We start from the raw sequence: 13,659 nt of genomic DNA, 5'->3' as shown, positions 1-13,659 counted from the left end.
AGCTGCTCCTTGCAAACCCTATGTCGCAGTTCTACTCTGTCTTAAAGGGTTGCTATGAGTTGGAATTGACTCAATGATGACAGGTTTTTTTTTTTTTTTAAATGGGTTTGATGTTAATGAGGCAGGATTAGAGACAGTTATATATATGAGGCAGGACTCAATCTACAAGACTAGGTTGTATCTTGAGTCAATCTCTTTTGAGATATAAAAGACAGAAGCGAGCAGAGAGACATGGGGACCTTCTACCACCAAGAATGAAGAACCAGGAGGGGATAGTGTCCTTTGGACCCAGGATTCCTGTGCTGAGAAGCTCCTAGATCGGGAGTATTGATGACAAGGACCTTCCCCCAGAGTTGACAGACAGAGAAAGCCTTCCCCTGGAGCTGACACCCTGAATTCAGACTTCTAGCCTCCTAGACTGTGAGAAAATAAATTTCTCTGTTAAAGCCATCTACTTGTGGTATTTCTGTTACAGCAGCACTAGATAACTAAGACAGGGAGTTAGGAGGGAGACCACTTAGAGGTCAATTGGAGCCATGAAAATGAAGACAGGAGACAAAAATGCCTCCTTCAAAAAACTTGCCTAAGAGGGAAAGCAAAGAGATAAAGATAAGCTAGAGGGCTCAAGGGAATAAGGAAATTAAGCTTGAAGAGCCTTGAAGATATTAATAAGCTAAAGGAAAGGAGCTAGTAGGATAAAAAGGGTGAAGATACAAAAGAAAGATGTCATTGATGGAATAAGACCCTACAGAAGGCAAGAAAGAGGCATCAGGAGCACAGGTCAGTAGACTAATATAACCGGGAAGAGAGGAAAGGAAGTGGGGGTCCAATGTAGAGACATGTGTCAGTGGAGATGGGAATTTGAGAGGATTTTTATTGAGTTAGGAAACCCTGGTGGCGTAGTGGTTAAGTGCTCGTGCTGCTAACCAAGAGGTCAGCAGTTCAAATCCGCCAGGTGCTCCTTGGAAACTCTACGGGGCAGTTCTACTCTGTCCTGTAGGGCTGCTATGAGTCGGAATCGACTCGATGTCAGTGCCTTTGGTTTTTTTTTTTTGGATTATTGATTTACCTCAAATTAAAAAAAAAAAAGTCTTACAGCAAACTGGGAGTTTGATTTACTAGTTATCACTTCCATTCTAAAGACAAGGAACCTACGGCTAAGAAGTATAAAATAACTTAATAAAGTTTAGTCAATAGATAGTGACAGAACTACTGAATACAGAAACATTCCAGCCCGGGCCTCCTTCTTCTTGGTGTCATTATGTGAATCAGCCCACACTCTCCCACTGTCCAAATGCAGGGTGATAATGGGCTTTTCTGGGACCTCTACCATCAGCTTCCATTCTGAGATGAGAACCCTTCATCATGTGTGTTCTCCTGGGTGCTGGTGGAGGTCAGTGGCTCACACCTTGCTTAGTAGCTATATTAAAGAATTGATTCAGTATAGGAATTATGTGTGAGTATGTTTCAAGTCTTGCCACTTTGTAGATGTTCATTGCAAAAAACAAGGTTTACTTAACGGGTTTGAATTGCTTCCAGGTCACATATTTTCAGTAGCCGTGTTTGAGGATCATGTGTGGTTCTCTGATTGGGCTACGCCATCAGTAATAAGGGTGAACAAGAGGACAGGCCAAAACAGGGTCCGTCTCCAAGGCAGCATGCTGAAGCCCTCATCGCTGGTTGTGGTTCATCCATTGGCAAAACCAGGTACACTGGAGATGTTACAGTCTTTCTTTGGCTGCTGTCTGTGACTATCTTCATTGTCTAATGAGGGGAGGAGGAAGAGTTTGCATTTTTCACTAATCTGGGGAGATGTTAAGATTTCCTGAAATTTGGACTTCATTTAAACTAAGACAACATAGTAGAGATTATGTAGTATCATTTCTCAGTAAATTTTTGCCCCAATTTCATCTTTTCTTCACTCTTTATAGTTTGTAAACGGTTTACTTACCTGTCACATCTGCAAAGACCCTTGGGTTAAAGGCAAGAGAGGGAGCAGCTTAGACACCTTCTACCTACACTTGGGTCTTTCCCCACGCACCGAGGGTGCCCATGAGAGAGTGTCAGCCAGGAGTAAGCAAAAGGAAAAGGCATCCGAGTCCTACAGCAGTAGCTCTTCTGGCTGTGTTGCCCTTTGTCAATTTGACTAGATTATGAGTCAGGGAATAGGAATCACATCTGCCTAAAGAGCTTCTTGAACAAAATACTATCCTCGATAAATCCTCATAAGGTAAAAACTCTCTGAGCTTATCTTAGAGTCAGCGGCCCCTTATAGGAAGGAACTCTTCCAAAATAGCTCTTTAAGAGATCCACATAGATACACCGAGTTTCTCTCCCCAGGAGCTGTACGACTGTGATTTGCACTAATAGCTTCCTTTTCATCTCCAAGCATACCTGCCAATTTGCTTTCCCCCTCTCCCCCTGCCAGGAGCAGATCCCTGTTTATACCAAAATGGCGGCTGTGAACATATTTGCGAAGGGAAGTTTGGAACAGCTTGGTGTTCATGTCGTGAAGGTTTTATGAAAGCCCCAGATGGGAAAATGTGTGTGACTCTGAATGGTCTTCAGGTATCAGCAGGTAGTATGATAAATGTATGTGACTAAGTGATCTTACCTTGGCGCAGGAATATAGTACTACGCCCGTCCCCATGCTTTTGCTGATTTTTAGTATTTGATTTTATTAAAAGCTCCCCTGCTTTTAGGCATGCTAAGCGCTTTTTTTTTTCTTTCTGATGCGTTTTGGGTTCCTTATTGCAGATTAAATCAATTGAATTCCTCTAATTGTAAAATTAATGAGCAAAAGATAATAAAGACTTAAACTCCACCCCCAGGAGTATTTACAGAGGAACGGTCCAGGCTTGGAAATAAATGCCAGTATCTTACCACCTCACAAAAATATTTAGAGAGATTTTGTAATATACAATCCTGAGTCTTTGGGTAGTGTGAAAGGTCAGCGTGCTTGGCTGCTAATTGAAAGGTTGGAGGTTGGAGCCCTCTCAGAAGTGCCTCAAAAGAAAGGCCTGGTGACCTACTTTTGAAAAATCAGCCGTTGAAAATCGTATGGAGCACAGTTCTGCTCTGACTAACAGGAGGCTGCCATGAGTTGGCATGGACTCAGTGATAACTGGTTTTAGTTAATATACAATCCTTCTACCACACACGACTGGTCTTAATATTAACAACAAAGTCCTTAAAAAAAATAACTTTCAGATATCAAACTAATGTGGGAATACAATCTGAGGAGACTTGTGATCCCCATTTTTAAAAACTATGGGTTTGAGAAAAAGGAAGGGAGAACAAACGAAATTTGATGTGTAACCAGGCAATGTGGTACTAATTTAAGAAACTATCACTTGTTGAGTCCTAGTATAGTATCAAAAGAAGAATATCCATAAAAAGCATCTGAAAAGGCTATTAAATAGTCCTCCTTCTTCCAACTGCATGTCTGTGTGAGGCCAGATAATGACTTGAATATGATTATCCTAACAATTAGATGTACTTGGATTCATCTTTTGATATTTTTATACCAAAAACATACCATAGATAATTTGAATTTCATTTATGGCAAAACTGGATGCCCTCCTGTGAAAAAATGAAACAGGACCCATACACAAAAACTGATTCAAAATGGATCAAAGACCTAAATATACAGCCAAAAACTATAAAAATCACAGAAGAAAAAATAGGGTCAATGCTGGAGGCCCTAATATATGGCATAAATAGGATGCAAATCATAATTAATAATATACAAACAGCAGAAGATACGCTAGATAACTGGAATCCTCTAAAAATTAAACACGCTCATCAAAAGACTTCAACAAAAGAGTAAAAAGAGAACCTGCAGACTGGGAAAAACATTTTGGCTATGACATACCCGACAAAGGTCTAACGTCTAAAATCTATAGGAAAATCCAACACCTCTACAACAAAAAGACAAATAATTCAATTAAAAAATGGGCAAAGGATATGAACAGACACTTCACCAAAGAAGACATTCAGGTGGCTAACAGACACATGAGGAAATGCTTGTGATCACTAGCTGATAGAGAAACGCAAATCAAAACTACAATGAGATACCATCTCACCCTGCAATTACTGGCAGGAAAAAAACAGAAAATAACAAACGTTGGAGAGACTGCGAGGAGATTGGAACTCTTATGCACTGTTGGTTGGAATGTGAAATGATATAACCATTTTGGAAAATGATATGGCACGTCCTTAAAAAGCTAGAAATAGTAATACCATCTAGCAATCCCACTCCTAGGCATATATCCTAGAGAGATATGAGCAGTTACATGAATAGACACATGCACACCCATATTCATTGCAGCATTAATCACAATAGCAAAAAGGTTAAAACAACCTAAGTGCCCATTAACAGATGAATGAATAAACAAACTATGGTACATACACAAAATGGAATACTATGCAATGATAAAGAACAATGATGAATCTGTGAAACACCTCACAACATGGATGACTCTTGAGAACATTATGTTGAGTGAAATAAGTCAATCACAAAAGAGCAAATACTGTATAAGACCACTAATATAAAAATTCATGAAAAGGTTTATATACAGGAAGAAACGATCTTTGATGGTTACTAGGGAGAGGAGGAAAAAACACTTACTAGACAATGGATAAGTGGTAATTTTGGTGAAAAGTAAGAGTACACAATACTGGGGAAGTCAACACAACTTAACCAAGGCAAAGTCATAGAAACTTCATAGGCACATCCAAGCTCCCTGAGGGACTGAGTTACTGGCATGAGGGCTGGGGACCATGGTCTCAAGGGACATCTAGCTCAATTGGCATAACATAGTTTATAAAGAAAATGTTCTACATCCTACTTTGGTGAATAGTGTCTGTGGTCTTAAAAGCTTATGAGCGGCCATCTAAGATACTCCACTGGTCCCACCCATCTGGAGCAGGGGAGAATGAAGAAAACCAAAGACACGAGAGAAAGATTAGTCCAAAGGGCTAATGGACCACAACTACCACAGCCTCCACCAAGCTGAGTTCAGCACAACTAGATGGTGCCTGGGTACCACCAGTGACTGCTCTGACAGGGTCCTGGACAGAGCTGGAGAAAACCGTAGAACAAAATTCTTTCACAAAAAAAGATCAGACTTATTGGTCTCACAGATACTGGAAAAACCCCGAGAGTATGGCCCCTGGACACCCTTTTAACTCAGTACTGAAGTCACTCCTGAGGTTCACCCTTTAGCCAAAGATTAGACAGACCCATCAAACAAACAATAATACATGTAGCTGAACCATGTATATGAGATTAAATGGGCATACCCGCCTGGGGGCAAGGACAAGAAGGCAGGAAGGGACAGCAAAGCTGGACGAATGGAAATGGGGAACCCAAGATCAAGAAGGGAAGAGTGTTGACATGTTGTGGAGTTGGCAACCAATGTCAGAAAACAGTATGTGTATTAATTGTTTAATGAGAAATGAATTTGCTCTGCAAACTTTGATCTAAAGCACAATAAAAAAATTATTTTCAGAAACTTATCTAGTAGGCATGGTTAGGTGACAGAATGACAACAAATAAATAAATTGATTTATCCCTAAATCAGAAGTGGTTATATTAGGATTTCAGAACTCTCTATTAATTGTTGTCTTGGGGTAATGGTCCTCAAACTTTTTGGTCTGAGGACTTCTTTACATTCTTAAAAAATATTGAAACCCCGCAAAAGTTTATGTCTGTATGGGTTATATCTACCAGTATTTATGGTATAAGAAATTAAAACTGAGAAAAATTTAGTTCTATTAATTAAATATCTATTAAAATAACAATAACCCACTATTTATTAACATAATATGTCTATGAAAATAACTATATTTCCCCAATAATGTGTAGTAGAGTGGTTTTGTTTCACATTTATATCTTTAATGTCTGGCTTAGTAGAAGACAGCTGGATTCTCATATCTGGTTCTATATTAAACCTGCAGCTATGTGTTGTTTTGGTTAAAGTATATACAGAAAACTTAGCCTTACACAGATATGTAGTTGGAAAAAAGAGGGCCATTAAATAGCCTTTTCAGGTGTTTTTGTAGATACTCTTCTTTTGATATTATACCAGAACTTGAGAGGTGGAAGTTTCTTAGAGGTTAGTTGCAAAGTGGAATCTGTAAAGATATCAACAAGCTTTTTGGATCCTGCTACTTAAAATCCATTGGTTTATTTTACACATTGAGTGAAAATTTTGTATGCATACAAATTGTGTAACATCTTACTTTGGTCATTTGAAAATACTGGTTGACAGAGTTATAAAGATCTCCCAAATGTCACATTAAGATACAAAAAATCACATTCATTTATTATCACCATCGAACTAATCAGAAAAGTCTTTAAATATTGGGAAGCTGCAAGCTCAAAGTAGTGGAAACAAATTTTCCAAAATTCTACTTTTTACTTAAAAGTTCAAATTTTATCATTGGCAACAAATACTGTCAGTTGCTTTCCCTCAAGTGACAGGCTCGCTTCATTCATTTTTGAGAAAATGCTTGCCAAACACCCAGGTCTTAGTAACACAGTTTGTCTGTCAGTCATTCTTTCAAGAAAAAATGATGTTCGATGAAAAAAGAGACTAGTTTCAGCTCGCAACTCAAAGATCACACAAATGCTTTTCCTTCAGACAAGTGTCATATCTTATAGGTACTAGGAGTATTTTATTACACAGAATAAGCTTCATATTCAATAGTAAAAAAAAAAAAACCCTTCAATAGTAGAGATTTAAAAAAATTAACCATTCTCACTGCTTCATCATGGATCTTCTTAAGTGGAAATGGAATTTTTTTTTTTTTAAATAAATGTGAACGTGTGGTGATGAACAGCATAGCTGCTAGTAAAGTTTGGTCTTACTGTGTTGATTCACACTAAAGCACCAGCAATTTTACCTACAAGTGTGAATGTCAACACAGTGAAGAAGACAGATAATATCATAGTATTGTTATGAAAATAGTTTTGGTCTTATGGTCTCTATACAATGGGACCTCCCACACTTAGAGAACTGCTGTTCTAGGGAATCCATTTCTTTTATGTTCTGGGGGGCCACATGGGTCCCATGCTTATACTAAGTCATAGTTTGTTTATGCCTTTCCTCATTTTTAAATACTGGTTAAAAAGAGGCTAAAATACGTGTCAGGAGCAGCCTTGAAGGAGGAGTGTGTATGGAAGGTGGCTTGAGGTGATCATCTCGCTAATTTGCCCTGGTGGTGCACTAGTTAAGAGCTATAGGGAGCAACGGCTGCTGAACAAAAAGGTGGGCAGTTTGAATCCACTAGCTGCTCCTCGGACTGGACCATATGGGGCAGTTCTACCCTGTCCTAGAGGATTGCTATGAGTCAGAATCGACCGAACAGTAACAGGTTTGTTTTGTTTTTAATGGTGGGCTGTGCTTATGAACTATATTCATAAGGACTTTTGATATTTTACTCTTAATGTTTTTTGCCAGTACCTGGAAGATTCCTGTCTTTTTTCTCAAGTGGCTTTCTCCCAACTATCAAGTGCAGTGAGTGAAGCTGGGAGACTGTGCTATGGTGATGACTTTTCTAAGTTACCAATATTCTGCCAGTTCCCCTGAATCCTCTTACTGTAAGACAGAGTCTGAACTTAAAACCAACAAACAGCCATAAATTAAATATTAAAAAAAAAACACCACTGCTGTCAAGTCGATCTCAAGGCTGTAAATCTTTACAGAAGCAGACTTCCACATCTTTGTCCTGCAGAGCCACTGGTGGTTTTGAACCACCGACCTTTCAGTTAACAATCCAGCACTTTAACCACTCTACCACCAAACCAAACCAAACCTAGTGCCATTGAGTCAATTCCGACTCATCGTGACCCTATAGGACAGAGTAGAACTGCCTCATAGAGTTTCCAAGGAGTGCCTGGCGGATTCCAACTTCTGACCCTTCAGTTAGCAGCCGTAGCACTTAACTACTATGCCACTAGGGTTTCCACCTTACCACCAGGGCTCCTTAATTAGATATTACTTTCCTTGAATCTAAAAAGATAAATTAATTGCATCTGTTAACCTTCAACAGGTAGTGAAGCAGATCTAAGTAATCAAGTAACACCGCTGGACACCTTATCGATAAGTCAAGCCTTTGAAGATAATGTTACAGAAGAATTGCAATCTCAGCACACGCTAGTGGCTGAAATCATGGTGTCAGGTAGGAATAATGAGTTCTCCAATACAGCTTTGAGTCCAAAAATTTTCATTCTACCAATTAGAAATTCTGAATTCTCTAACTTAATGTTGGCTAAATCTACACAAGACTAATGCAGCCAAACTTTGGAAAAGGTGTCCTGTTCTGAACTGTGTGCGTGAAGAAGATGACTCCATATTAGGCTGGACATGAACTTTACTTGTTGAGAGTCTTTGAACTAAATGTTCTTTGAAGAAATATAACTTGGAAACAAAGGTGAAAAATAGGACAGAATAGATTTGATTATATCTCCATCTGCACTTAGTCTTTTTAGTATTTGGCCTATCTAGTTGTTTCTCCATTAGCGTGACAAGTAGATAGTAATTGATAAACAGAGATTGTTTGCTTCAGCTGCTCCACAAAGTCCACAAAAAGTAAATGTTAGAATTCTTTTCTTATATAGTGCATATTTAGCACCAAAATGCCATATAATTTGTTCAGTGCGTAATACTTGAGGGAACTTCAGTCTTTTTTCTTATCCTTTTTTTTTTTTTTTCCCAGTTGTGCTTTAGATGAAGGTTTACAGCACAGGTCAGTTTCTCATTAAACAATTAATACACATATTGTTTTGTGACATTGGTCGCCAACCCCACGACATGTCAACTCTCTTCCCTTCTAGACCTTGGGTTCCCCATTACCAGCTTTCCTGTTCCTCCTGCCTTCTCATCCTTGCCCCTGGGCTGGTGTGCCCATTTAGTCTCGTTTTATGGGCCTGTCTAATCTTTGGCTGAAGGGTGAACCTCAGGAGTAACTTCATTACTGAGCTGTATAGGTATCTGGGGGCCATACTCTTGGGAGTTTCTCCAGTCTCTGTTAGACCAGCAAGTCTGGTCCTTTTTTGTGAGTTAGAATTTTGTTCTACCTTTTTCTCCAGCTCTGTCCAGGACCCCGGTCTTTTATGTTCTATATTCATTCATGAAGCCAGTGATTTTCAGACTCAGCTTAACTCAACGCTAGGGCTTCTGCAAACCCAAACCCTCCTTCACTTCAGGTTACTGCCCTTCAATCGGTCCAACTCCACTTGGAAACTTTTTTAAATTTTGTATTTTTGAATATAGTTTTATAATGTGTTTGTGGCTAAAAAATTGTTCGAAAACTCTACATTAAGACATTCTTTGGATACATTAAAGAAGTGCTCATTCAACTTCCATGGTCTGCAGACTCCTTTATAGGTATTAGAGACTCTGTTGACCTTTTACTCTGTCTTAAAGGAACTTATCAATATGATTTTTGATAAGATATAGATAAAGTGGTGCACATTTTGACTACTAATAATAACATTTATATGGAACTTTTGAGTTTACCAAGCCCTTTAAATATATCCCCTAATTTTATCCTTATCACAACCATCATTTTGCAGATGTGAAAACTGAGACTAAGATAATAAAATAATGTTAATGACTTGACCAAAGGGTTTTTTGAAAATAGTGAGTAAATAATTAATTCGTGCCAAGGTAAGAAGCACTGGAAGACATTGTCACATTAGGAATATATTTAGGCACAGTGGTTAAGTGCTCAACTGCCAACCAGAAGATCAGCAGTTTGAGCCCACTAGGTGCTCCTCAGGAGAAAGATGTCGCAGTCTCTTTCTGAAAAGATTACAGTATTGGAGACCTTATGGGGCAGTTTGACTGTGTCCTGTAGGGTCACTATGAGTCTGAATTGACTCAATAGCAACGAGTTTTGGGTTGGTACTAAGTGCTAGGGATACTGTGATGAGTTAAAGATAGTCCTAGTCCTCAAGGTTACAGCCTGATGTGGAGATGATATGATAGAATAAAACACCATGCATCAAAATATTAGCAGTATAGAGAACCTTTTCAAAGTTACCAGGGACCATACAAGTTCACAGAGCATACTTTGAAAGGTAAATGTTTGGGGAAATTAAAGACTAAAATAAATGACAGATAGTAAATTGGGTACATGGTGGGATGGGGGAGTGATGAAATGACCAAAGATTTGTGAGTACATAGATAACGGACTGTATTTAACTTCATAGCAGGAGACTACTCTGCCGAGTACAGAATAAAACCCCAAAACCAAACCCACTGCCGTTGAGTCGATTCCAACTCATAGCAATCCTATAGGACAGAGTAGAACTGCCCCATAGAGTTTCCAAGGAGCGCCTGGTGGATTTGAACTGCCAACCTTTTGGTTAGCAGCCACAGCACTTAACCACTACACTACCAGGGTTTCCAAGTACCAAAAAAAAAAAAAAAAACAGAATAGATGGGGCTACTTATCTTGGGGAAAAAAACCTTGTCTTGCCATGTGTAGATTGTGTCCTCTTTTGTCCTAGCCTGTAAAATTTAGTTTCATCTAGTTTAGGGTATAGGGTCTTATTTATGTTTCAAAATGAGATTTCATTTAACTCCACATTAGGACTTTAGAGTAAAATCTAAAATTGTTAGCATGGCCTGCATGAAATAGCCTTTACTCCCAGCCTTACCAGTCTCAACTCCCTTCTGCCCTTGACTTTGAGGGACTGCTTCCATTTTACACTGGCCCTGCCTGTGATATGCACATGTTGGTTTCTTGGCCCATGATGCTCTTTATAACTCTTCTGTGTATCCTTCAGATCTCAGCTCAATATACTCTTGCTCAGAAAGCCTTTCTAGTCCCCTGACCAGGTAAGGTTGTTCTACTACATACAGTCCCCTTAGAACCCAGTACTTTTCTTGATAGTCTGGTACTGTACTTCAATAACTAGTTGTCAAGACAGCAGAGTCCTTCTATATTCGTCACACTATATCTTTGGGCCTGATCAGGACCTAGCGTATGGTGGTGGTGTTAAGTACCATTGAGTCTGTTTCGATCCGTAGCAAACCTAACTAAAACAGAACGTAACACTGCCCAGCCCTGCACCATCCTCTCAATTGCTATATTTGAGCCCATTGTTGCCTGTAGTAAAAAAAAAATGAATTTTACTAACAGGCTTGTGTGATAAGACTAATTCTGATTCAGATTGTCACAATACTCTTACTTTATCATTCTTATTTAAGTAGGTATAATCTTTTATAACTCTGAAATGATTTTTTTTTTAAATCATTTTTTTTTCAAGACCTTACGACAATCATGTGAAGTCGACCGGGCAAAATTGTCATATATATTTTAGAGCAAGAGCAAGTTTGTGGCAGAAAGAACTTTGACTGGAGATGATCCATCTTACGACTATATCCCTACTATAGCCATTGCTTTTCATTATGCAGAGTTGCCTCGGGGTTTGCAAGTTACTGAATAAACCCTGAATCATATTCTAATTTAGGATAAATCTACAAGTGATTTAAAATATCTTGGATCATTGGATACTGTCCACCATATGCTCTGAGCAGCCTTGTGATTTGGGAACTAGCCTTCAAAATAAATGCCGAATCAAATGGATAATTGATTTAGTGGGAATGTCTCCATCTCTATGAGTCATGAGCGACAGGAGATGATCAAGCAACCATGAAAATCATGTTCCCACAAAAGAAATTTCCCTCAAGCAGCTATGCAAATCAAATGCAATTGTGCGATGTCTGCATTCACATGGCAATGGAATCCTGCTTAGATCATTTAACTCTTTCTAATTTATGGGCAAGTTTGAAGGATTTCTTTTACTTCCTCTTCTGTGCTCAGATGAACAGACTTACTGGTGAGTAGGCAGATGATGGTTTAGTATCCTATCAGAGACCCCCAACTGTAGGAAAGGGAAGGCATGATTATAGAAGTAAGTAGTTATCACAAAAAAAAGAAAAGAAAAAATTGCCTATGTTTATGACTCAACATGTAACTCTCCCCTGAGGCATTTGCATTTCAGTGGAGTATGAAATGAAATGATCCATTTACTGCATTTAGTTTGCATGGTTCATGACTTTGCAAAAGTGCCCTGAGGTTTGCAAGTCACTGCATAAATCTTGATAATAACATGCATTGTGACTTGCATATTTTATTATCTATCAAATATGATTTTAGTAAATTGACACTAAGAGTTTTTATGATTGAATCTTTTTGCCAGGCTGCTACACGAATTTACTTGCTATGTGTTGGTCTGTGTATCTTTGTGGAATAAGAATATATCAACTCATTTTGTATGTGACTCATGGGAAAAAGATGTGGTTTGCTTCCATAGAGATTACAGCCTTGGAAACCCTATGGGGCAGTCCTACAAGGTTGCTATGAGCCAGAAACAACTTGACGGCGATGAGTTTTGGGTTGTGTATCATAAGAGTTGGGAATTTTCAAATAATTATTAAACCTTTTGAAATTTGCATCCCATTTACTCCTAGCAATTTTATAGTTCAAATTTGCAAACACTTAAAAAAAAAAAAAAAAGAACTTTAAATAAGATCACATAGCACTCCTTGAACACCAAATAGTTCTTTAAGTCTCTTGATAGCATGTTTGTTGAAAGCATGTAAAGACACAAAAACATGTCTTATGGATCCTTTGGCCCCCTGGTGGCACAGCGGTTAAGAGCTCGGCTGCTGACCAAAAGGTCAGCAGTTCAAATCTACCAGCCAATCCTTGGAAACCCTATGGGGCAGTTCTGTGCTGTCCTATAGGTCACTACGAGTCGGAATCGACTAGATGGCAACAGGTTGGTTTGGTTTGATATGGATCCTTTAATATAGATATAGCTTGTTGTTGTTAACTGCCATTGAGTTGACTTCAACTCATGGTGACCCATATAGCAGAATGAAATGTTGCCCTGTCCTGTACCATTGTCGTGATCTTTGATAAGTTTGAGCCCATTGTTAAGGCCATAAATACGGCTTACAGGTCAACAAAGTGTTTCTACTTGGAGGCTAATCTATCCAGAATTTGGGAAAGAAAGTGCTGGAATGTTCTGCAGAACCCAGAACATTAAAGTCCATTTTCTCCCCTGAGGTCTGGAACTAATTGGATGGGCTTCTCATTGTTTGCAGATCAAGATGACTGTGCTCCCGTGAGATGTGGCACACATGCTCAATGTGTTTCAGAAGGAGACAACGCCACATGTCAGTGTTTGAAAGGATTTGCTGACGATGGAAAATTATGTTCTGGTAATAGCAAAGGCCAAACATACATAATACCTGGAAAATAGTGAGCCAGAAACACTCTTTCAGCTAATACTGACTCAGAACCTCCAGGAGGATTGATGTAATAAGCAAGATTGAATAAATTATTTGTTAGCCCTGGTGACTCAGTGGTCAAGAGCTCGGCTGCTGATCAAAAAGCTGACAGTTTGAATCCACCATCTGCTCCTTGGAAACCCTATGGGTCAGTTCTACTCTGTCCTATAGAGTCGCTATGGGTCAGAATCAACTCAATGGCAGTGGATTTGTATTTTTTTTAAAGAAGCTAGTGGATGACATGCATGTAATATATGAAACATTTAATTTATTGTTATAGTAAATTGAGATTAACTTAAAATTCTACAATACACGCATCTGACATTCAGGGGAAATTTTATAA

General features: G+C 38.8%; 1 protein-coding gene across 1 annotated transcript in view; it reads left to right on the top strand.

Moving 5' to 3' along the window:
• Window positions 1–13,659, top strand: part of EGF (epidermal growth factor) — a 142,064-nt gene that overhangs the window by 99,605 nt on the left and 28,800 nt on the right. Inside the window, exons 14-17 of the mRNA XM_049885522.1 lie at window positions 1,540–1,707; window positions 2,429–2,578; window positions 8,059–8,187; window positions 13,131–13,247. Of these exons, the coding sequence (XP_049741479.1) occupies window positions 1,540–1,707; window positions 2,429–2,578; window positions 8,059–8,187; window positions 13,131–13,247 (564 nt within the window). The remainder of the gene's footprint in view (window positions 1–1,539; window positions 1,708–2,428; window positions 2,579–8,058; window positions 8,188–13,130; window positions 13,248–13,659) is intronic.

Source organism: Elephas maximus, chromosome 5 (genome assembly GCF_024166365.1).
Source record: "Elephas maximus indicus isolate mEleMax1 chromosome 5, mEleMax1 primary haplotype, whole genome shotgun sequence".
Taxonomy (NCBI): Eukaryota; Metazoa; Chordata; class Mammalia; order Proboscidea; family Elephantidae; genus Elephas; species Elephas maximus.
The sequence above is the reverse complement of the archived record's forward strand: the minus strand, read 5'-3'. Positions and strand labels throughout refer to the sequence as shown.